At 37.8% G+C, this 25031-nt stretch overlaps 2 protein-coding genes across 2 annotated transcripts; one reads left to right on the top strand and one right to left on the bottom strand.

Annotated features, from left to right (window-relative positions):
- Positions 1 to 1905: 1905 nt before the first annotated feature.
- Positions 1906 to 17158, top strand: LOC141821702 (uncharacterized). The gene is made up of 8 exons (XM_074709057.1): positions 1906 to 2007; positions 3085 to 3147; positions 3237 to 3333; positions 13683 to 13761; positions 13838 to 14046; positions 14144 to 14289; positions 14412 to 14534; positions 16703 to 17158. Exons 1-8 carry the CDS (start codon positions 1906 to 1908, stop codon positions 16853 to 16855), a joined length of 972 nt encoding a protein of 323 aa, XP_074565158.1. The 3' UTR covers positions 16856 to 17158.
- A 539-nt stretch (positions 17159 to 17697) lies between these two features.
- LOC141821701 (cation/H(+) antiporter 15-like) lies at positions 17698 to 20241 on the bottom strand. The gene is made up of 3 exons (XM_074709056.1): positions 20041 to 20241; positions 18872 to 19945; positions 17698 to 18798 (listed from the first exon to the last, which is right to left on the bottom strand). The coding sequence occupies exons 1-3, from the start codon at positions 20239 to 20241 to the stop codon at positions 17698 to 17700; spliced, it is 2376 nt and encodes a 791-aa protein (XP_074565157.1).
- Positions 20242 to 25031: the final 4790 nt, after the last annotated feature.

The following is a 25031-nucleotide window of genomic DNA, read 5'->3' as shown; positions in this document are numbered from 1 at the left end:
ATATCAAAATCAATTATAATTTATATTATAATTTAAAATTCATTTTTAGTAGATTTATATGATTAATTTATGATTTTAACATGATATATAAGATTTCAACTGCTTTAGTTTTGAATTTTTTTAGAATTTCACAAATGTTATTACTAGTCGCCTTTGTATATTGTTTATTTTTGTATTAATGAAAAATTGTTTTATTATTGTATTTTCATTGGTTTGACAATTAAAAAGTATATTGATAGTAACATAATTTTAATATCATATTCACATATATTAAAAGATTAAATAATGCATTAATTGTTTACCTCAAATGTAGATATTGTTCTTAAATCATTTTAGGAGGGTTAATAAAGTTGTCATAATTCATTAGTTATATTTTAAACATTTGGTGTTGGAAACTATGGAAAATCAACTGTGCATATTATCAATAATAATATTATAACATGACATTTGACTTAATTGATCCAACTTCCTGATTGTTTAAATATAACTAAATTTTAAAAACACACAACTCGCATAGTGCGGGTCAACTATCTAGTTGATTGCTTTTTTTAAAACTTTCTGACCATACATTGAGATTTGAAGTATGAAAGAATACTAAAAAAAGTTTAGAACAAAGTATATCTCATAAATATTAATATGAAATAGGGAAATGTAAAACAAATCGACAGAAAGCCAAAAATGTATTACAAATCGCCAACTCCAATCTCTGAGCAACACTAAGCATGCCTAATGAGTTGACTCGGTCCTCTTCTATTTGTTTCAGGATGATTTAGAAGCAAGTGCAGAGCAGTCATCTTGAAAATGCCTAGTAGGAGAGCCTCAAATATGAAATGAAAGCATATGATAATGAAAAATTAACAAATATGGAAAATGCATGCAGTGCACCAAACTCAATAATGTCACAACTCTAACTATATCTGTATAATACTACTCATAGCAAGAGTACTCTATATCTTATTATCATATCAATACGTGTAAGATATTGTCAGAATGAGAGCATATGACGAGTCTAAAAATTTATCCATAAAATATTTAATCATATGTTAACATAAGCATGATAGGTATATCTAATCAGGCCAAAGAATTCTTAACAAGGATCAAAAGATATATATGAACTAACACAAGCAAGAAAGGCAATAAGCAAACTGAGGTTCCCTGCCACATTACGGTTTCAGCCCCATCACTGCACAACTTTCTCAAGCCCAAGATCTAACCTTCAACATTAGCTCCTGATCCATGTCAACTTGACACAAAATATAGCATACATAAGCCACAACTTGTCCCACCCCTCTCTTCCTGGCTTGAGATGAAGAATTTCCCCTCCAATTCTTTAGTCCCTGTATTGGTTGCACATATGCAACACAATCATAAACCCACATACATTGTATAGCCATATTAGGAATATGTCCAACTAAACTACTGAAAGAGTCAAAGGCAACAAAGCACACGACAAGTCACTCTCTCTACTGTTCCGTGCTGATCAAAACACAACTAGAATCCCACATGACAGATACAACACAAGAATGGGTCCCATCTCTACTGAGGAATCTCTAGGGAAAGAAGCTTCTATTCACTGCCACTGTTTGGCACTGAACTGACATTAGTGCGGTCACCACCAAATAGTTTCTCTCTACAAATACAAAGCTGAGTTTGTGGAACATGACATTGAGAATGTCAACTTATTCTGGGGGAGATCATGGACTACTAACTGCTGCATGTCATTGGAAATGTGACAGGGCCACAAAGCCACTACATGCTGTGGATGTGAATCAGGAGAGAAGAGAACCTTGGCAACACAAGGGGGTCTCGTCTTACTGCTTGCATGAGAAGAGAGGCAAGAGGCTAATGACATTCTGGAACCAATATAAGATAGGTGGCTGGTAAGTACCACATATTGCAAAAGTGATGGAGGGAGCGGAGGTTGGCATAAAAGGAGCTCACTTGCATCAGTCATTGCGAATGGAGGAATGGAAGGGGGTTCATGAGGGAGAAGAGGGAGAGGGATTGGTGTGTGTGTGTGTGAGAGAGAAGAGGATGAACCCTAAATAAAGACAGGGATTTCAATAGGTTAAATCTTGTCCAGTTCAACCTGGATCGGCTATTTGTGCAAATCCAATTGGTTCAATCCAAATTGAGCTCAATTCGAACCTTGATCATCCTCAGCCCAAATGCACATTGGGTTACACTCAATCATTAACTTATTATATCCAACTTAGGTCAAGTACAAATAAGAAGTCTAAATTATCAAGGTGAATTTGTAAAAACTTTTTTGGTTCTAAAATAAAACCAGGTATAGTAATGTTGCTTGTTTAATACTGGTGCTGAGTACAAGTCATGTCTCGTTTTGCATTGAAGATGATGTGAATACTCTAATATAAGAGTAGGGCATTAAAATTTCAGAGCTAATGCAATAAAGCAACAATTTAATTGCTACTATATGCAGTTCTTTCAAAGAAGATTCTGGCTCCTTGCACCTCTACTAAAGTGCATCTTACAGACAATTTCACTAAACCTATGACAGATCTCAGGTTTGTTTGAAGTAACAAGATGGATACTATTAAAAGCTATGCTCTAGCGAACTGTTAGATCATGTTATCAGTTAGTTACTCTTGATAGGGTACTCCTTTAATTATGTGCTTGTGTGGTACTTCACAAATTACTCCTGTAAAATCTATACTGTTAGAAGGAATTCAAATCGAAAAAATATTCGATGGATGAGTTTGGGGACTAGAAGGGGGAGGAATTCGAAGGATCACAGAATACTGAGTATATTTGATTGTTCTTGGCTTGAGGAGAACTCTTCAAGATGCCTGCAAATTGTATTCTGCTGCCGCCCATTGTCCACTTACTGAATAATCATCTCATGGTTTCGAACTCTTATCAAGTTCATAAGCTGATTTGCTCTCTAAATGCATTGAAACTAACTCTTTTCATTCATTCTTGATGGACGTGATTGTATTTTAACAGTAATCCACAAACATGCCAACATTAATGAAAGTTGGTAGAAGTTTAGCTTTAGCCATCTGTTTTCTGCTAATTTCAAGATTACATTTTCTTATTTCTTTTTTGTTTAATGTTATTTAGCCTTGTTCTATGGGATTTGCAACTGGTGGGAAAACTTTCTTTTTATGGGGAGGCTGCATGATGGTAAAGAAATCATCTTGTGTCAGTTATATCTTCATGGAATCATTATAAACTTTGGTACGCAAGTATTATACATGGCCTTTAATTGTTAGATGCATGCTGAAGATTTTAGGAAAGACTTGTATGGAGTTGTTAGCGGTCTTCGAGACGGTGGATACTCAGATGACATGACACTCGCAGCTATTGCTGGTAATGTTGCGCATTTTTCTGTTTAAATGTTTATTTTATGGTCCTAGTCTGTGAATGAAGTCAGTGCATGATTTTCATTTATTATATAGTCACTGAACTTATACTGGCTAGTGTCTCGTAATTATAATATCTTCACAGCATGAGAATGCTAGTTTTTATTGCCTATTTGAGTGTTTTGATTATAATCAACAATCATTTAGAGTTAGTTTTAGAAAACAATGTGTAAGATACCCACCATTAAAAAGTTAACGCATACTTGTTCCTATCAAGTTACCATATGACAAATAAGTGGATTTTTGTCAAGTAAACATTTGAATGCGCAATCATAAGATAGTAGTTATTTGTCATGTTGGTAACTTAAAGACCTGTTTGTTTCAACTAGATTGCTTTTCTCAAGCTAACCGAGATCTAGCTAGAATTTGCAGCTGCTAAATGCTACTTCTTAATACAACAAACCACTTTGTTGATTAAATCATTTGTTCTATCTTTATTCCTCCCTCTGGTTATTCCTACATCTTGTATCTATGCCAGCACGACACGATATGATTATGGGTATGAAAAGTGGGTCTAAGCTAAACTTATATAAGGAAGAAGAAACAAAAAGTGAGAGAAGAAGAACAGGGGGATGGAGATGTACCTCCTCGTAGGCATCTCACATTGTGCAAGGAGAGAGAGCCTTGGTTGGCAACTCGTCTAGGCATCACAGGCAGCTTGTGCCATGTGGGAAGGCTTGTGTCTTAGCCTCACTTAGGGAGGGAAGTGTTGTGCAGGGAGACAGATGAATGGGGCTCGCATTGTGCAACATGGTGTGGGTGATGGGTTAGCCTAAAATTAGGTTTATACTTATAAATTATGTATCATATAACTTTAATATAACTTACACATCTTATAAGTTATAACTTTAATTTAACTTTGAATGACAGTATATGAAATATAACTTATGTATGCTATAACTTAATTATGTTTTATTTAAGTTAATTCTTTAACTTATGTTAATTAAGTTAATCTGTTAACTTTAAGTTATATGAATCTATTAAATGTACCATCTATTAACCTTTTATTAATTAATTATTAAATATATTTGGTTCGTAGATTTATTTTGGCTCGTTTCCCTGATCCTTATCATGAATTTGGACTTTTTTTCCATCTAGTCCTTGTGGGCTGACTCCCCATTTTAAAAAATGACATGTCTGACACTTGAATCTATACCTGTATTGAATACTAGTACCTGAGTCTGAGTACCAAACATCTTCACTGCTGATTACTGTAGAAATTTGGTCTGGATAATTGTCATTTGTCGTGCCTGTTCAATTAATTCATAAATTTTTTGTTCTTGCACACAAACTAGTCTCAGATTTACTTTCTTCTCCAAAGATAGTTTCAGGGTATAAGATACTGAGGATCAAACAATTGTCATACAAGTCTTGTTAGCTATTGGAGAGTAGAGTCAACGTTTAAATAAATGTTAAAACTTAAAAATACCCAATGTGGAAAAATTGAGGTATCACAAGCTTTCTTGTGGTGTTTGGAAGCCTAAGCTTTGTAAAACCTTAGCAACATTCCAACCGTTTATGATGGTAAATTTGGCATTGTCATTGGGCATTAAAACCAAACATATGGTCGTGATATTTAATGTTTTGTTTACTCAGAGGTGTGGGTGATGGATGGATGGAGCAAACCTAGGGGCATGGAATAGGAGATGAAAGGGTACTTGTTTACCTGAATTGAGGAAGTTGAGTAACATCAATTCATAAAATTGTTATCCAGAACAAAGAAAACTAAAGTGTTTATTGTCCAAAATACCCTATCTGGAACAAAGGAAAGAAAACTAAATTCCTTTTCTTCTACCTTTCCTTCCATCTCTCCACCCTTTGATTCACAATCTTTCCTTCTCTTGACTGTAAATCATGGAGTTAGCACCATCTAATAGATACAAGCTTCTCCACCACCAAGAAGACCTCTCCCACTCCTCCCATAGCCCTTAGTTCCTCCAATCCCTCTCTACGGAAAAGAGATTAGCTTGCTTTAGTCTTTATCTGCCTCCCAGCCAAAAAGAGAATAATGGCTCCTTTCCACTCTTCCTCTATTGATCTCAACCTGCAGCCCGATGATGAAGATGAGGAAGAAGATGTTTGACAGCTAGAACGACTATGATAGGAAGTTGCAGCGTGGTCGACTATCACTCGTCGATTGATAATATTTTCCTCCCCCTCTAAATTTTTGATTAAATAAACAGGGGAAAATTTTCCTCTGCGAAAATTTTTCTCTAGTTTTTTTTTAAACACTTCTAAGTAAACAAGGTATAAAACTCAATAACTGCAATTTCAATTTTCATTCAAATGTTTAGGGACCAATGAGATATAAATCTGGAGGAATTTAGAAGCAAAAAGTTGTTGATTTATATTATTCTTTGGATGAATTGAATCATTAGATTGTATTTATGTAAGACAATAATGCACTCTAATTGAATTTGCAGTATCCAAACCATTCTGTACTAATCAGCTCACTAAATAGTATATAAATACTTCCCTACAATACCAAGTTATCCTAACACATGAATTGAACTTTCATTTTTATTTTGAGTTATGTTGATTAAGATAACTTAGAAATACATTTAATAAAAAGTACAATTATATGGCTAATAAAGGATTTTATTTTCATCTAATAAAAAAGAAGGATTTTATATGACTTTGGTTTACTTAAAACATTATGATAGAGTCCCTAGATTATTGTGGCGAGTTATAGAATAGAAATAAATATCAATAATTATATTGATATTATAAATAACATGTTTGATTATTAGTATTAAAATTGTTGAAGGGTTATCAAATAGTTGTTCTATAATTATAATTGTTGTAATTTTTAGATTTACATCAATGGTGGGTTTGGTCCATCGTTTGAAATCTCGTACTATGTTAGACGAAACAATAGATTTTCGAAACTCAATACTAGTCGACACCAAGAATCCAGTGTCGTGTCACTAATGTCGATGAGTGTCATTTATGTCAACACTCAACACCCCTTGGCATACTAAAATTGAGATAATGCTATTATTATTATTTTTGTAATTTGTCTCTATATAAAATAATATCAAAATCGCAGCATTGCAAATGAAAAACAAACATTGAATTTAACTATATAGTCTTATCTTTTTCTTCTTCATCTTTTTTCTCCTTTCACCTCAATTCACCACCAACATCATATATCAAATGTCAGCACTATACCGAAACAATATCGTTCCAATCAAAGCCTAAAATACTAGCATGGCTCGAGATTTCAAACTTTGGTCTCATCCATGACTCCATGTGAATTTTTCTTTTTTAAATTTTGTACTTGATCAACTTAGCAAGTATATTCAAGATAAATGACTTTGAGATATTATTGAAAATAATATTTGTGTTAATTACTAATAGTGTAAATATACTAAAGTTTGTTAAACTTGATTAGATATCCACTCAACCCAAAAGTTGTGCTATTAGGAAAAAGATATTGAATATCTATACATTGGACCACCACATTTGTACATGTGGCACTTATGAGCGTGGAGTATCTAAACTTCAACATGACTCCACACACTCATCATGACTCTGAGGTATAAGCAATTTTTAGATAGATAGGTGTTAGCTGTATATATAGCAGTATATATTTGTATATATCTATTAGCTGTATATATTTATATATATCTGTATATATCTATCAATTATGCTAGCTATTAATTTGCTTAATTAACTTCCTAATTGTAGATAGTTACCTAGGATAGATTCCTAGCTTTGTATATAAATATGTCTCATCTTTCAATAAAAGGTGTATTTCTTTTCATCTCAAATAATATGGTATCAGAGCCACACTAGAGATTAGAAAATAGGGTTTCACATGTTGGCGCGTACGGATGCATCCTTGCTTGTGGACTTCCTTTGGACAAATTTCGGATTGTGATATTTATTCTGTTCTGTATTCTCTATTTTGATCTTCCGCTATTTTTTCCTGGGTTTCAAGGTCTTATAGCTGAAAATAAGTCATCTATTATGACGGATGTGGTTCATGTGATGTTTAAAATCACAGATCATTAGCTAAATAGTTCGAACTATTTAGATTGGAGTAAGACTATTAGTCTCTATCTATGAACTATTGATAAAGATGGTCATTTGATTGATGATCCTCCTAAAAATGATTTGAAGTAGACAAACTTAAAGAGGATGCTTGCTTATTCCTTTACATTTGAAATTCTATTGATAGTGTGGTAATTGGTTTAATCAATCACTATGAATTTGTTAAAGAGCTGATGGATTATTTGGAATTTTTGTACTCTGGAAAAGAGAATTTCTCCCGCATGTATGAGGTTTGCAGAGCTTTTTACCATGTGGGAAAACAAGATCAGTCCCTTATCAATTATTTTATGGCATTTAAAAGGATATATGAGGAGCTTAATATGCTACTGCCCTTTAATCCTTATGTGAAGATTCATCAATGCCAACAAGAGCAGATGACTATCATGAACTTCCTCGCTGACCTATCTCCTGACTTTGAGTCTACTAAGTCACAAGTTCTTTCTGGTTCTAAGGTCTCTTCTTTATAAGATGTATTTAGTCACATTCTCTTGACAGAAAGTACTGCATCCGTTCCGCTTAGTGGTACTTTGGTAAGTTGCAATACTAATTATATGCTTGGGAGAGCAATTAGTCATAGTAGAAATAAAGAAGGTGGCTCTTAGAACTTTGAAACTCGAACGTTGAATTCTAGTGGTATTGTGTGCAATTACTGTCGTAAGTCAGACTATACGAAGTTTGAGTATAGAAAGCTTCAGTACAAAAATCAGCAAAAATATTTGACCTATATTGCATCCACTAATGATGCCTCTGATAAATCTGTCCTTATCTTTGCAAATAAATTATTGGATCTCACAATATTAGGAATTACTCAAGTTTTCATCATCTTCTATCATTGCTATTGCTGATTCAGGTAAACATAATGCATGTCTTCTTTCCTTATCCTCCAAATGGATCATTGATTCTGGTTCCACGATTCAGGTAAACATAATGCATGTCTTCTTTCCTTATCCTCCAAATGGATCATTGATTCTGGTTCCACGGATCATATGAAAGATAATTTTAATCTCTTTTCTACTTTTTAGTCTAAAGCTAACAATCCTTCCGTTACTTTAGCTAGTGGATCTTCATCTTGTGTTCGTGGGTCTGACACTATCAGTCTTACCCCTTTGCTTCCTCTGTCCTCTGTCTTATATTTATCTAATTTATTCTTTAATTTGTGCTTGTTAGTCAACTAACTCATAATCTTAACTGTTGTATCGTAATTTTTCTTGATTATTGTTTATTTTAGGATCTTATGACGAAGAAGTTATTGGTAAAAAATATGAATCTGAAGGCCTCTGCATTCTTGACACACCGTTCCCAAATTCTTTTGCTTACTCGAGTGCCTTTTTTCCTTCGAGGCTCATTATAGGTTGGGTCATCCATCTCTCCCTTTGCTAAAAAGGCTTTGTCCATGATATAGTAAGGTATTTTTATTAGATTGTGAGCTATATTAGTTTGCAAAACATCATCGTCTTAGTTCGAGCCCTAGAGTCAATAAACGTGCTACTGTCCTTTTGAATTAGTTCATTTTGATATTTAGGGTCCTTGTCTTATTTTGTCTAAATTTGGATTTAGGTACTTTGTTACTTTTGTGGATGATTATTCTCGTGTAGCTTAGTTATATTTAATGAAAAGTCATTCTGAGTTATTTTCTCTGTTTTACTTTTGTGGATGATTATACTCGTGTAACTTAGTTATATTTAATGAAAAGTCATTTTGAGTTATTTTCTCTGTTTTTTGCATTTTGTGTCTGAGATTAAACTCAATTCAATGTGTCCATTCGTACGTTGCGAAGTGATGATGTCAAAGAATATACATTCGATTTATTTCAATTTTGTATGAATCAGAATGATTTGCTTTATGAAACCTCTTGTGTTGATATTTTATCCCAAATGGTGCTGTAGAACGTAAGAACAGACATCTTTTTGAAACTGTATGAGCCCTTTTATTTCAAATGAATTTTCTCAAAGCATTTTGGATTGATACAATTTCTACAGTATGTTTTCTCATTAACTGCATGTCATCCTCTGTTCTTCATGGTAAGATCTCTTTCAAAAGTCGTTTCCTGTTAATCCTAGGATATTTGGTTGCACTCGTTTTGTTCGAGATGTTCGTTTGCATGTCACTAAATTAGACCTCAAGTCTTTGAAGTGTGTCTTCCTTAGTTATTCTCGTTTTTAGAAAGGTTATATGTGTTATTGTCCCAACATTAACAAATATTTTGTTTCAATTGATGTTACTTCCGTGGAAGACACATTTTATTTCCAGTTTTTATCTATTCTGACTCGTCAAGGGGAGAATGATGATTTGTCGGTCTATTCTGTCAAATCCTCCGCACCTGTATCGGAATCAGATCCTATCAAGCCTTCTATTATTCAAGTCTACTCTAGGCGTCAACCTCTTGATTCATGTCCCGCACCTCCTTCGTCAGCAGATCTAGTCCTGAGCAATGATCTCCCTATTGCATTACGCAAAATTAAACGCTAGTGTACTTATTCTTCTTTTGTTTCTTATAATGACTTGTTGTCTTCCTCTTGTTCTTTTATTGCTTAACTTGACTCTATTTCTATTTCAAAAATTGTCTGTGAAGGCATATCTCATCCTGGTTGGTATGATGCAATGATAGAGGAGATGAATGTTTTAAATGACAATGACACTTGGAACTTGGTTGATTTACCTTTAGGGAAACAGACTATAGGATGCAAATGGGTGTTCACAGTTAAAATCAATCCGAATGAGTCGGTTACCAGATTGAAAGCTCGACTTGTTGTAAAGGGCTATGCTCAGATCTATGGTGTGGACTATTTTGACACTTTCTCTTGTTGCAAAATTGACATTTATTTGATTGTTTATTTCAATAGATGCTATTCATCATTGGCCTTTACATTAACTTGATATCAAGAATGTTTTTCTTTATGGAGATCTTCAGGAGGAGGTTTATATGAAACAACCTCTTAGTTTTGTTGCTAAGGGGAGTCAAGGTGAGTTTGCCATTTTTGAAAATCTTTGTATGGTTTGAAACAGAGTCCTCGTGCTTAGTTTGAAAAATTTAGTTAGGTTGTTGACAAATTTAGTATGATGAAAAGCAAATATGACCATTCTGTGTTCTATAAGCAATCAAGAGCTAGTATCAACTTGTTAGTTGTATATGTGGATGATATTGTTATCACTAAAGTGATACTACGGGAATCTCATCTCTTAAATCTTTTATTCATACTTAGTTTCACATGAAGGACTTGTGGGTGCTAAAGTATTTTTGGGTGTTGAAGTTTTAAGGAGTAAAAAAGATATATTTCTATCTTAGAGAAAATATATCCTCGACCTATTAACTGAGACAGAAAAATTGGGGGCAAAGCCTTGTAGTGCTCTATTGACTCAGAACATGCACTTCACAGGAGATGGAAAATTATTTGAACATCTTGAGAGATATCAAAGGTTGGTTCGGAAATTGAATTACCTTATTGCAACTCATCCAGATATTGCATATTTGGTTAGTGTTGTTAGTCGATTTATGTCATCTCTAACAGTTTATCATTGGGCAGCGGTAGAATAAATTTTGCGTTACTTGAAAGAAGCACCCGGACGGGATATCATGTATGTCAATCATGAACACACTCATATTGAGTGGTTTTCATATGCAGAATGAACATGCTCCAAAATGGATAGAAGATCTACTTCAGGTTATTGTATCTTTGTTGGAGGAAATTTAGTCTCATGGAAGAGTAAGAAGCAAAACGTTGTGTCACGATCTAGTACAGAATCAGAATATAGAACTATACCACAGTTTGTATGTGAGATAATGTGGATATATCAACTCTTGAATGAAGTAGGGCTCAAACTTTCAGTACCAACAAAACTATGGTGCGATAACCAAGCTGCTTTTCATATTCCATCGAATTCTGTGTTTTATGAGTGAACTAAGCACATTGAAATTGATTGTCATTTTGTTTGTGGGAAGATTCAACAAAACGTAATTTCTACAGGATATGTGAAGACTAGTGAACAAATAGGAGACATCTTCACAAAAGCTTTAAATAAGGTTCGGATTGATTATGTTTGTAACAAGTTGGACATGATTAATATCTATGCTCTAACTTGAGAGGGAGTGTTAGTCGTATATATAGCGGTATATATCTGTATATATCTGTTAGTTGTATATAACAGTATATATCTGCCAATTATGCTACTTGTTAATTAGCTTAATTAACTTCCTAATTGTAGATAGTTACCTAAGATAGATTCCTAACTTTGTATATAAATATGATCTTTCAATAAAAGGTGTATTTCTTTTCATCTCAAATAACAATAGGATTGAGAAACAGTTATGGTTCACGATTTAGAAACGCAGATTATGATTCAATTTATGGTTTGTGATGGTTTAAGGTTATTATTTATATTTTTTTAAAAATATTTAAAAAATTTATAAACTTAGAAAAAGTAAAAAAAAGGACTTGAACTTATTTAAGTCATCTATGTATCCCCTTAGGGTATAGGGGAATCAAAACCCACATAGTTCACTTATATTTTTACTCTTGTTATGTTAGGAAGTGACACTGTTTACTCATTTTCATTTCTCGTTCTGTAGTAGTAGTTCCTTTGATATCAAAATTTTCTACCTTGTCTTCTGATAGCCCTTGAGCTTCCAAAGAGTCGAGATCCAAAGTAGATCATCTTTCATTCGAGATATTATCTCTGACACTAAATATTTAATCTACAGTAACTGCTGACATAAAGCTAGATTCTTCTTTTTTTATGATAGAGAGGATGAGATAACTTTGAGTCTTATGTGACTATCATCGTAAAATATCAAAATCGGCTTGCTATCTCTTTCACTGAAATCAAAAGAAGTCATCAAATAATTCTAGGTTCCTGTCTGGAACTTAAGGATCCTTGTGGACGTTTCATTTGTTCTTGTAATAAAAGTTGAGCTTTCGTGAGTTTTAAACTGTCACTACTACTAATACTCTATGTTTCAACCACTTTACCTTCTAATTCATATTTTAAACTATAATCTTTGTAATCCGATCAAATAATTTAGACCATTAAAAAGAACACCTCAAATGGTCAGAACCGTTCGACGACATTTAAAAAAAAAACTTGCCTGAATTGGCTGTTCATGGTTAAGTTTGGGTTGGTACCGTAATTGATATGTCTAGAGATGGGTTGGTTATGATCCTACTGTTGAAGTTGAATTGGGTCAACAGGTAACTAGCCCATTGTCTCGGTTCCGAGTTGGGTCGAGTTTAGACCCAACCCGTGGGCGGGTCTATGGCAAGTGTCTAATGATGTGGAATGAAATATCTTAGATTGGAATAATCCTGTAAATGCACACATGTTTACTTGTTTATTTATACCAATCTGGTTGTAAGTGTAATTGGACTTTCTATTATGTGTTTACATCGAAAATTTCATGTGCAATAGTGAAGATTATCTCTAGTTTTAAACAGTAAATTATATGGAAATACTTCTCTAAAACAATATGCATCTCAGTGTTCTCATAGCAAAGCTATGTAAAAAAGTACTTGATTAAATACAATTTATATGTAAGTCACACATATTTATTTATTTGTATCAATCTACTCGGTAAGTGTATTATGGAATTGATTAATCTATGTAAAAGAGTACATGATTAAATACAATTCATATTTAAGTCACATGCATATATACTCATTTATTTATTTATATCAATCTACTCGTCAGTATACTGTGGACTTTATATTATGTGTCTACAATGAAAATTTCATGTGCAATTGTGAAAATTATCTCTAGTTTTAGATAGTAAGTTATGTGGAAATATGTCTCAAAAACAATATGCATCTCAGTGTTCTCATGGCAAAGCTTTGTAAAAGAGTACTTGACTAAATACAATTCATATGTAAGTCCGAATGTTTACCAAATTGATTCAATTCTTGTTATCATATAAAACCATAAGAATGGTTGGAGAAGTCCATTTGTGTTTTGTAATCATTTCAGTGGGTCCCTGTGTAGTTACAGATGAGGTACAAAACCAATTAAGTGATTGAGTTGGAACGACCGCTTATTACAGCACTAACCAAAGTTTGCTATAATTGTCTCTTCAAGATGGCTTTTACTTTCCAAATTGTGTTTCTTTGTTTATTCTTTCAGAAAACAAGGATCAAACATTTTGACAATATACATACGACATATGTTTCTACTTTATGTTATTCTTATGCTATTTCTTACCATGGACATGTAGTGTCTGAATTGGTGAAATAAGATTATAATATGTTTTTGTAGGTCAATATAAGAGACTTATCTGGTCACCACCAGTCGCAGTCTTTCCTCACCCTCTTGCAAGTGACCTTAGCTTCTTAAGGTCTGGTGGTTCATTTTAGTAAACATTTCCACAATGTTTTTTTTTTTTTTCATTTTTTCATGCTGTATTCATGTAGATACTGGAATTACCTAAGGAAGCAAACTTTTGTTCTTGAATCCTACATATCGAGGGTTAACTGGTTGATGAACCGGGCTTTGTTTTCTTCACATTGTTATTTGTCATGGGGATTTGCATGGCCATATTTTATGGCACTGATACATCTTCTGACAGCCTTAAGAGCACCATATAATGGTTCTATCTTCGAAGCATCTGCCTCATCTTGTGGTGAGCTAATTATCCCCTTTGAAAGTAGTGCATAGTCTAAGCTGCTACATGTAGAACTAAATTTCTGATTCACATTGTTGATTCTAATGTTCTGCAGGCTCTTTGCTCACTACCTGCTTGCTTATTTCTACTGTGATAGAACTCCTTTCAATGTGGAACTTGACTAAGGTGGAAATTCAGCTGTGCAACATGCTGTCTCCAGAAGCACCAACTGTCTCACTTGGTTCTTATAACTGGGGGTTGGTGAGTTTTCTTCAATTTCATTTAGTCATCTAAGTGTGGTTAGTGTTCATACCTAAGAGAATAACTAAGGCCAGAAGTATGAAGATATGAATAACTTGGGTTTGTTTTATATTGCTGATCAGGTGTTTGTTGCCATGGTCGTGGACAACTTCCTGTACCCCATTTCAGCATTCCGATCACATTTCTCGCAGTATATAAATTGGTCTGGTGTTCGCTACCACTTGAAGAAAGGGAAAATAAGCAAGGTAAACTAATGTCTATTTAACCTTGTTTTAATTTTAACAAGGCTACAACTTACAACTGACTTTTTCCCAGTTTTAGAGCCACTATTTATGCAATTCTTAACAAGGTCTCTAAAAAAGGTGGTTGATAAATCATGGGAAATTTGATCAGTTTACTCTGCACATACCAAATGCTTTATTTCATAAAGGCAGTCAAGCAGTCTCATCATATGTGGTGAATGTGTGGAAGAGAAATAAATACCAAGTGGTGTCTGTGTGTGTGTTTCGATTGCTTGAAGGTTGAGAGGGATTTAATTTGAAGATGCATTCCATGACTTGCAGGAAAAAATATCACAACTACTATTTGGTCTTAAGCAAACAGTCCTGATAGGTGTAAGGCATGCCATAGATTTCATTGATCTTCTGTAGGAGTTTGGTAGTTGGAGTTACTGACTGAACTATTAGTTATCGATTCTTGCCCAATTCTTGGTACTTCTCTTGTTTTGTAATTGAAAGCTATATTGGACACTACAATCAACCAAAGATATTCCAGATTGATGATCCCTAGTGTATTTGTCATTTGCAAAACACAATTTATAGGGGATGTACATTCAAACTGAAAGGTCAAATCAGATTGAACCAAACCTGTGACACCCAATTTTGTCCCACATGGTGAGTTGTGAATTAGAAGAGGAGCTTTGGCACAATGATAAATTGTTGTCATGTGACTTAATGGTCACGGGTTTGAATCGCGGAAATAACCTTTTGTAATGCAGGGTAAAATTGCATCCAATGGATCTTTCTCCGGGACCCTGCATTGATGGAAGCTTTGTATACCAGGCTGCCTTTTATGGTGTTTGTGGGTTAATAAAGGAGTTTCCTAATTTTAGATGAGAGAAATACTATAAACCTGTTTAAGCATTTTAGGCAAGTGATTGGATGTTATAAGTTATGGGTCAGTTCTCTTATCTAATCTAAGGGACTTTGATAAAACCGATCCAAAATTCAATTTATCACTTAGGTTTTAGTTTATGATGAAAAAAAAACTTCCAATTCACTTTCAGTTTAAAGCTGTAGTAATCTAAAAATAGAAGTTGTATAAATTTATATATATATATATATATATATATATATATATATATATATATATATATTCCTACATAATGTATATGTGTATATATAGAACCTAAGTACAAATGCATACTAATTAAGTTGGAATTTGTCATTCTTTGGAGCAAGTAATTCAAAATGATAATCAATTATTTATTGTTTTGTTTTAACTGAATCAAATATTAAATTTGGTTGGATTTCAATTATCATAGTTTCAGTTGCCCAGAGCTCCAAACTATTGTTCATCTCACTTGAGCACATAAACTTTCCCAACTGAATGCAAATATATAGGTCCATCCAATGGAGCAATGGTTAATTAATTCACGATTGCAGTTACAGAATCAGAGACATGAGTGATACCATGAACGAAAGGGGGATAGGGTCTTGGTATATGGAATAAATCATACTGTAAGAGGGGCACTCGTGGAAGGTTGAACTTGGTCTAGACCCTAGCAAACTAAGCTGACTGTTGAAACTTGGGCACTATCTTTTCGACAGAAAATGTATAAACTTGTCTTCTAACTTAATACCCAGTCAATCAAACCTTGGATAGATCATGGAACAGCGAACATGCTTGTTGAGTTCACATTTTATGGATATTGGCGACATTTGAACTTTGGAGTTCTGATTTTACAAATTATTGATGTGGACCCTTATTTGTATTTGAAGTTAAAATCATTTTTGTTAATATTCTGAGTCACATATCAAATTGAATTTTATATTGAAAGTAATATAATGATGCTGGGTGATGAATATTAACACATCATTGGAGTACATTATATTGTTTTGACTTTTTGCATACAAACCTTGATTTCAGGACCATAGAATCACAATATGAACTAAGAAATGTTGTAGAACATCCACTTATTAGCCCTTTGAGAAGTCACAGTTTAAAGAATTAATGACTGTCTTATTAGTATGAGTTTGTCTTAATCACAAGATCCATGTCTTAATAATGTGAAGCAATTTGCAATATCCTCAAGGCCAGTGGTAGTTGCACTATTTCAGATTTATCATATATATGTATATGTATATGGATTTTGGACCTGACAAACTTTTGTTCTTCATAAACTATAATCCAGATTGAAAGATCCTTAGTAAATCAACCTATGTACACCGATCTTGCATGGAAGCATCTATATGGAAAGAGGCAGCCACTTCCCAAATTGTCATTCATCAGCTCTCTGACAAGAAGAATCCTTCATTGGCGCCAACCAAAGAAGTATGACAACTAGCATTCCAATTTGCAGCAAGTAGAGGATCATCCAAATTTCATTCCATTTCATGCATTACACCATTTTTTATTTAAGATACAAACTATTGATTCTTATGGTGTTTGAGTTGCCACCATGTAATTTTGTAATTGTAGTAGGCATTTAACATTATAGAAACAAACATTCATCAGGGCAAAGCATGTGTTTTTATCAATTTGTCTATTCCTGTTGATGATTCATTATCTTTCCCTACCGCTCTATTCATCATGTAATTGTTTAATCACAGAAAAGACAAATGACTTGTGTTCAGTTCATTATAACAATGTGCAGCATGAGTATTTTTGATGCAAAATCAGAAATCTGATAAAAGTATTAGCGACTGTATTCTTACTATGGATTCCCAAGACAAATCATCAAGCTTCAAGGTCACCACCGATCCCTCAATTATTATCTGATTTACAGTTAAGTGAATTATTTCATCCACTTTAATGCTTGGATCAGTCTAAAAATGCTTCATCTCGTTTGTATATTTTTTAGAGTGAAAGTCTTCGCCAGCTAATTTCAAGTGCATCAGATGTCATCTTCCTTCAGATAAATGCCTACAAAATTCAAGTTTTGCAAGAATCATGTCTTATTTATTTATTATGTGTCTGTCATCTTTGGCGATACACACTGTGCAGGTCCTCTCCCTGTGGGAGTGATTTGATAGTTGATATTCTGTTCGGTAACTAGTTGATATTCTATGAATACGCGGCCTGATCGGGCATCCAGTTGACCACAAATTCCGCTGAAGATTTTATGTTGTTGCTCTTGGCAAGTTCACAAATCCATCCATCCATCCATAATCGACGCAAGTTCCTCAGCTAGCCATGCTGCTGAACGACGAGAACGGAGAAAGAGAACTTGGCGAAATCGTTGGAGGCGAGCATGTCCCCCACCACCCCCAGCTCCGGCGACTCCACCCACTTGCCCAGCGCTTCCCCCAGCATCGACCCGGCGCACTGCTCCCGCCCCACCATCACCAGGTCGCACTCGCTCTCGATCGACTTGATCCCCGCCATCGTCTCGTTGATGTCCCTCGCCGCCACCTCCTCCACCGTCACCCGCTCGTTCCCAGCTATCCCCCTGGCGAACTCCTTAAAGATGACGTCGTCCCATGACAGTTCCTCCTTCTCCGCCGCGTTCTCCTGCTGCTTGAACCGCGCCACCGACATGTGCACGCCTGGGTGCCGTGCCATCCGCGCCGCGTACGACAGTGCTTCCCTGTCGTCGTTACCTCCCCAGAAGAGCACCTTGACGGAGTACCGGAATTTCTCCGGCACGAGCGGCCTTGAGCTGGTCAGCGCGTGGTGGACCAGGATCCCCACTGAGCACGGAGCTTGCGAGAGGACCTGGGGGACGATGTTGCGAGCGGCCTTTTCGATCTCTCTGCTGGCGCTGGAATCGAACCTGGGAAAGGGGACGATGACGAAGGGGACGCACTTGTCCAAGGCGAGCGAGCAGATGTCCTGGTGCATGGTGGAGTAGGGACTGATGGCAGTGAAGGGGAGGATGGCGACGCCCTCCTTCTTCCTCTTCTCGTAGTTGAGGAAGGCGTTGTGGAGGCGGTCCATCTGGGTGGGATTCACCAGCTCCCCCTTGCGGTTCTTGTGCGGGACGAGGGTGGAGTTGGCCCGGCCGCTCAACTCCACCAGGTGCAGCACGTGGATGCACGCTGAGCTCTGCCCCGCCGGCGTCGCGGACGACGCCTCGAACAGGTCGAGCATCGCCGGCACTGGGTCCTCGTTCAGCATCGTCGCCACCGCACTAAACTTCTCCTGCGGGTTCAGGTGTTGCAGCGCCCGGTAGCCCACCTTGTGCCGCGTGTTCAGCGGGTCGTAGAAGGTGGTCACCAGCCACGAGCACACGCCGGTGACCAGGACGATGGAGACCAGCGACGTCACAAATCCTTGCGGCCTGAATTTCTACATACCAAACGTTAAATTCTCATGATCCAGACGACGTCAAGTTGTGTGCGCATCTAAATATATAGCTTACTCGGTCGCCCTTGACTCCGATGTAGACCATGAGCTCCACCAGGCCTTTGAAGTTGAGCATGAGGCCGAGAATGGCGGCCTTGTGAATGGAAGCCTTGTAGTAGAGGCCGGCGACGACGGCGACGAGGGTCTTCACGACGTGTCCCGATAAAATGTACAGCAGCATCCACAGCATCATGATGGGATTAGTAATGCGGTCGAAGGCGGTGATGTAGCCGACGGTAAGGAAAAAAAGCGGGAGCAGCAGCTCTGTGGAGAAGAGCTCCAGCTGCTCGACCAGCACCATCCCCAGCGGCGGCCCGTCGGGGACCAGGAGGCCCATGACCATGGGGGCGTCAAGGAATCCCAGTCCCAGCGCGTCGCTCAGCGCGCCGATGGTCAGCACCGCCAGCATCATCACCAGAATGTGCCATTCCGCCACGCGGCCGCCCTTGGGCGTCCGCCGCACTATCCACCGCGCCCACGGCCACACCAGCGAAAGCAGCGCGATCAGGAAGGCCCCCATGCCGGCCACCTCCTGGATCGCCTTCGTGTAGCTGTGACGCTGGCGCGCCGTATCGATCACCTTGTAGACCGCGAAGATGCTCCACCGAGTTATCTCGTTAACCATCGACGCGGCGACAGCGAAGCGCCCCAGCTCGGTGTTGAGCAGCCTCAGGTCGGCGAGGACGTCAGCGACCACCGAAGGCGAGGTGGCGGCGACCGTGGCCGCCAGGTGGAGGAAGACTTCCGGGTCGCCGATGTTGGGGATCACTCTCTCTCCCTCCTCGTCGATTTTCACCAGACTCATGAAAGGTAACTGCAGCGCGAGTAGGAAGAGGAAAGGTACGACCATGCTGCATAATCCGAGGATGGCGGCTCTCTTTCCGGACCGCCAAGCCAGGGTGGGATCGATCTTTACCCCGATCAAGAAGAACTTGATCATGGCGCCGTAGGCGGCCAGGAGGCGGGTGTAGGATATGACGTCGTCCCGGAACAGAGTCGACTCGTAGGAATCCGCCATTCGGCCCGCAGCAGGGACGTGTAGATGAGAAAGGATAATAAGAATTCTGGGACTAGACCCAAACAAACCACCCTATCATCATAATCATGTAGATCATACGTATCAATCAATCAATACATTGAAGCTAGTTAGCGAGCTGGAAGACGACGACATGATCTATCGCATACCAAGATGTCGCAGACGATGCGAGGTTGGCGGAGGGGGCGGAGGAGAAAGTAGAGGATGCGGGAGGTGAGGACGGAGACGATGAATTGCAAGAGGAGGAGGGAGGCGGTGTCTCGGAGGGGGTCTTCGTGGTAGAAGAAGCCATAGGAGAAAGAGGGGCTGGAGAGTTGATCCAGATCGGTTCCGTTGATGATCTGAGCCATGACGACCTACGTAGGACGACGACGACGACGACGTCGTTCTCCTTGTGGTCGGCAAATATAGAAGCTTGATGGTGGTGCCGAACTGCCGATGTCGAGAGAGAGAGATAGAGATGGAATTAGGTTGTCATTCATGGTTGACAACCAACAAACGACGAGGTTGATTATCAATTGCAGCAAATTGTCTGGCATCCTCCTCAAAATAGATCCACATCGACTAATTCATGTGAGTTAATTAGTAAGCACATGTATTAGTCATGGATTTACTCTTTCTTTTTCTTCATACAATCAAAGAATTATAGAAACAATGTTGGTTGTGTTTGATTTTTTTGGTTCTCTTCTATTTCTTTTTAATAGTAGTAATTAAGATGTGTGTTAGACTCCTAACTTGAAGGCTTGGATGGGCATAAGGATTGGAGTGCTGTTCCTTTGTTCTAGTTTATTGGGCATGTGCGCAATGTGCGCAAGGTATGCCAAGTAGGAAAGACATACGGTAGTGCGCGGGGTTGCTCAAGAACAAGTCATGCAGGAGGCAGACTTGACAATCATGCAAGTAAGGCATGTAGACAGAGCATGTCAAGCAGCGACAAGGGTTGCGACAACGTGCGTAGGGTTGTCCAAGCACAAGTCATGTATAAGGCAGACTTGGTGATTATGCAAGCAGGGCATGCCAAATAGCAACAAAAGATGTGGCATCGTGTATGACTGTACAACCACAAATCATGCAGGAGGTAGATTTGGATTGTAGCGAACATGTGTGAGGATTAGACGTGTTGGGTTCGAGCATTTAATTAGCCAAGCATACTTGTAGGAATGCGAGTGATGGCATGCGATGGGCTCATGTAATACAGCACGACAGATGGAGCAATAAGGGTTGTTTAGCCTAAGTTCATGGTGCCAAGCTTGGGCCATGCACAAGGAGTGCAGGCTGACATTTGACATGATGCCAAAGCAACAGAATCATGGAGCCATGCACAACGTGCGTAGACTAACATTTGACGTGGTGCCAAAGTAGCAAAATGACATGGCAAAGCACAAGGCGTGCAGGCTGACACTTGGTATGGGGCCAATGCAGCAGGGTGATGTGGACAAGTAATTTTGTACATCTGAGAAACGTAGTTGTCAAAACTATCATGTAACCGCCAATGTACCCTCCACTGCTTATGCATTATAAATAGGCAAGGTTGGGCATTGCAAAAAAGGGAAGGAAAATCATGAGGAATTTGTAAGCGAATCTATAATATTCCACTTGTATTCCTTTGTTATTATTATGAATAATAAAGGTTGGGAAACTTCTTGTACATTGTGTGTTGCTTGCTTGTGACTATTGTTGGCCAAATTTGGTGAAGGCATTCTCGTGTGCCTTGGTGGTGCATTTGTGGGTTGAATCAAGTGTGGGATTTGATGGTTGTGCAGGAAAAATTTTAAAGTAGAAATTGACCCTATGACAATTGGCATTAGAGCTAAGTTAGATGGATGGAGGCAACCATGAAATCAGAGAATGGATTACAATTCTTGAAGTCTTAATCAGTTTTGTCCTTGAGGGAGATGTTGATTATAATCTTATTGCAATGATTGTTAATTTGGAGTTAACAATTGATCATATTCAAGGGTCTCTAATGGAGGAATTTGCTCATATTCGCAAAGACAATGATGATTTGTGCTTCGAAATGGTTATTTTACGAAGAGCGGTGGCTTCCAATGTAGAAAGAGGAGTTGATTGTTCAATAGTAAGAGTTTCAGAACCAAAATCCTTTGGAGGCACACAAAGTGCCAAGGAACTTGAAAACTACTTATGGAATATGGAACAGTACTTTTCGACTGTTAGGGTGTCTGAAACTAAAAAAGTGATAATTTTCAGCATGTACTTTGTTGGTGATGCGAAGTTATGGCGGAGAACGTGCATGGTGGAGGATGCCAATGTTGGTCGATAAAAGATTGACACTTGGGTTCAGTTGAAGAAGGAAATGAAGGATTAGTTTCTTCTGGGAAATGCCTTGTGGATTGCATAAGATGGGTTGAAATGTCTCAAACAGAATGATTCTATGAGAGACTATGTGAAAGAATTCAATTCTTTGATGTTGGATATTCAGAATATGTCTGAGGAGGACAAGTTATATAACTTTCTATATACTTTGCAACCTTGGGTACAAATTGAACCGTGAAGGCAGAATGTGAATGATCTTCCTAGTGCAATTGTTGTTGTTGATGCCTTAGTCAATTTCCATATAAACAAAGATAGTTTGGATGCTTCTTCACCTTCTAAATCAATGCACAATTGAAAAGATAAGGAAGCGACATGGAAGAATGATACAGGTAGCAATCAGCGGAATGACAGAATGATCATGTTGTCTGCCAAAGAAAGAACAACTTCAAAAATCAAGGTTATTTCTTATGCAATGGGCCTCACTTGGCAAGGGATTGTCTAAAGCAAGAGAAATTAAATGCTCTTTTGGCAGAAGAGAGAATATTAGTTGGCTATAACAGGAACTTATTTCTCTTATTAATCCTTTACATTTGTTGAATTCAATTATTGATGTTGATTCTGAAGGGACTGTAGAGGTTACCACAGATACTTCTAGCAAGGTCATTGGACTACGCTAGAGCAGGAGGCCTACATATGAAAGTGTTCAATGAGGGCATCGAATTCTTCTGGTGGGGGTGGTTTGTTAGACCCCTAACTTGAAGGCTCGGTTGGGCATAAGGATTGAGGTAATGCTACTTTGTTCTAGCCTATTAGGATGTGCGCAAGGCATGCCAAGCAACAAACACTTGTGGCAACCTGCAGGGGTTGCCCAAGCACAAGTCATGCAGGAGGTAGACTTGGCTATCATGTAAGCAAGGTATGCAAGCAGGACATGCCAAGCAATGATAAAGGTTGCGGTAGTGCGTAGGGGGCTGTTTAAGCACAAGTGATGCAGAAGACAGACTTGTTGATTATGCAAGGAGGGCATGTCAAGTCAAAGCAGCAAAAGATGTGGCAGCTTGCTGGCCTATCCAATCACAAGTCATGCAGAAGGCTGACTTGGATTGTAGCGAACAAGTGGAAGGATTGGACATGCTGGGTTCGAGCATTTAGCCAAGCAAGCTTGCAGGAAATGCGAGCGATGACATGTGGTGGCCACATACAATGCAACATGGCAGACGGAGCAGCAAGGGCTTGTTTAGCCTAAGTTTACGGTGCTAGGGGTGTTGGGCTTGGGCCATGTACAAGGAGTGCAGGCTAACATTTGGCGTGATGCCAAAGTAGTAGAATCACGAGGCAATGCACAAGGTGTGCAGGCTAACATTTGGTATGGTGCCAAAGTAGCAGAATGACAGGGTAAAGCATAAGGCATGCAGGCTAACACTTGGCGTAGTGCCAAAGCAGTAGAATGACGTGACAAAGCATAAGGCGTGCAGACTGACACTTGGCATGGGAGTCAATGCAACAGGGGTGATTTGGACAACCAATTTTATACATGTGATTAGTTAGAAAAACTACTATGTAACCACCACTGTAGCATCCAATGTAACTGCTATCTATGCATTATAAATAGGCAAGGTTGAACATTGCAAAAAGGGGAGGGAAAATCATGAGGAATTTGTGAGCGAATCTGTAATGTTCCACTTGTATTCCTTTGTTATTTTTATGAATAATAAAAGTTGGGATGTTTTTTTGTACATTGTGTGTTGCTTGCCTGTGACTATTGTTGGTCAAATTTGGTGAAGGCATTCTCGTGTGCCTTGGTGGTGCATTTGTTAGTTGAATCAAGTGTGGGACTTGGTGGCCGCACAGGAAAATTTCTAAGGTATATATTGGACCCTGTGACAATGTATATGATGAAGAGAATGACGATGAAGATGGAGTGTCATTCTTGGTTACAAGTCTTACATAACTTTTTCAATGTGTTCAGCCTCATGAAGCTCCTTCGTTGAAAATAAGTCCTCCAATTGGCTAGTTTCTAGATCATTGGATATTGAATAAGCATCCGCCATTGATTTTCACATTGGAGTCTAGGGAATCTATTTAAGAGCATTTTGTAGTAGATCTTGTGTCAGTGATTCTATTTCTCTCAAATAGCCATTAACTCATTGATTGACAATTTGCTTGCACTTTGAGTTATCATCCATCATCTTGAATGTGTTGTTTTTGTAAGATCACACTTGTTTAGCTTTTAGTGTGTATGCACCCTCAAATAATTTAATGAACTTATCTCACAATTCTTTGGCAATCTTCTAATTATCCATTTTGCCTAATTCTTCTTTTAGAAAGTTATCCATCAATGTGTATTAATGGTGCCCCTTTTTGTTTGCTCGAGTTCCTCCTCTCCTCTAACCTCTGTTGATGTTGCTATTGCCTCCCGATAGGCCAATATCTGATAGCCTATAAAATAAGAAATGTTAGGGTTGGTCAGTCCTACTAGTACAACTACTCCGATGCTCAAGTTAGTTTCAGATTCAGGAATAAAATTTGAGAAGACGTGAGTAAAAGAAGAAGGAAAAATGCTAGAGAATTAGGGTTTAGTGGAGAAGAATCATGTCCACTCATGAGAAGAAACAACCATCTCTTTACTTACCTCTGTCGATCCTTATATAACTAATGGAAGGAATCTTCACGTAGTATCTAATATTGTTGGGTCATTGGGGGAGTAAGGGTAATAACCGTTAGATCGTACATTGATATTGTCTGGCTATTAATAGACATATTGTTGAGTTGTTGGGAGTTATCAGAGGTTGAGATTGAGTTTCTAGGTTTCTCGAGTACTGTAACAATTGTGGGTACTGTAGCATCCTAAGCATCGTGAAGTGGT

Source organism: Curcuma longa, chromosome 2, assembly GCF_044706935.1.
Source record: "Curcuma longa cultivar G26 ecotype Majalengka, Jawa Barat chromosome 2, ITB_CL_G26_1.1, whole genome shotgun sequence".
NCBI classification, from domain to species: domain Eukaryota; kingdom Viridiplantae; phylum Streptophyta; class Magnoliopsida; order Zingiberales; family Zingiberaceae; genus Curcuma; species Curcuma longa.
This window is presented reverse-complemented; position numbering and strand designations above follow the sequence as displayed.

What these genes read in the sequence shown, in the direction of transcription:
- LOC141821701 (XM_074709056.1), bottom strand. Translation starts at nt 20,241, where the DNA reads ATGGCTCAGATCATCAACGGAACCGATCTGGATCAACTCTCCAGCCCC. An exon ending in GCATCGTCTGCGACATCTTG is followed by an intron (nt 19,946 to 20,040) that starts GTATGCGATAGA and finishes TTATGATGATAG; the next exon opens with GGTGGTTTGTTTGGGTCTAG. An exon ending in TCGGAGTCAAGGGCGACCGA is followed by an intron (nt 18,799 to 18,871) that starts GTAAGCTATATA and finishes TTTGGTATGTAG; the next exon opens with AAATTCAGGCCGCAAGGATT.
- LOC141821702 (XM_074709057.1), top strand. Translation starts at nt 1,906, where the DNA reads ATGGAGGGAGCGGAGGTTGGCATAAAAGGAGCTCACTTGCATCAGTCA. An exon ending in GTTCTTATAACTGGGGGTTG is followed by an intron (nt 14,290 to 14,411) that starts GTGAGTTTTCTT and finishes ATTGCTGATCAG; the next exon opens with GTGTTTGTTGCCATGGTCGT. An exon ending in AGAAAGGGAAAATAAGCAAG is followed by an intron (nt 14,535 to 16,702) that starts GTAAACTAATGT and finishes ACTATAATCCAG; the next exon opens with ATTGAAAGATCCTTAGTAAA.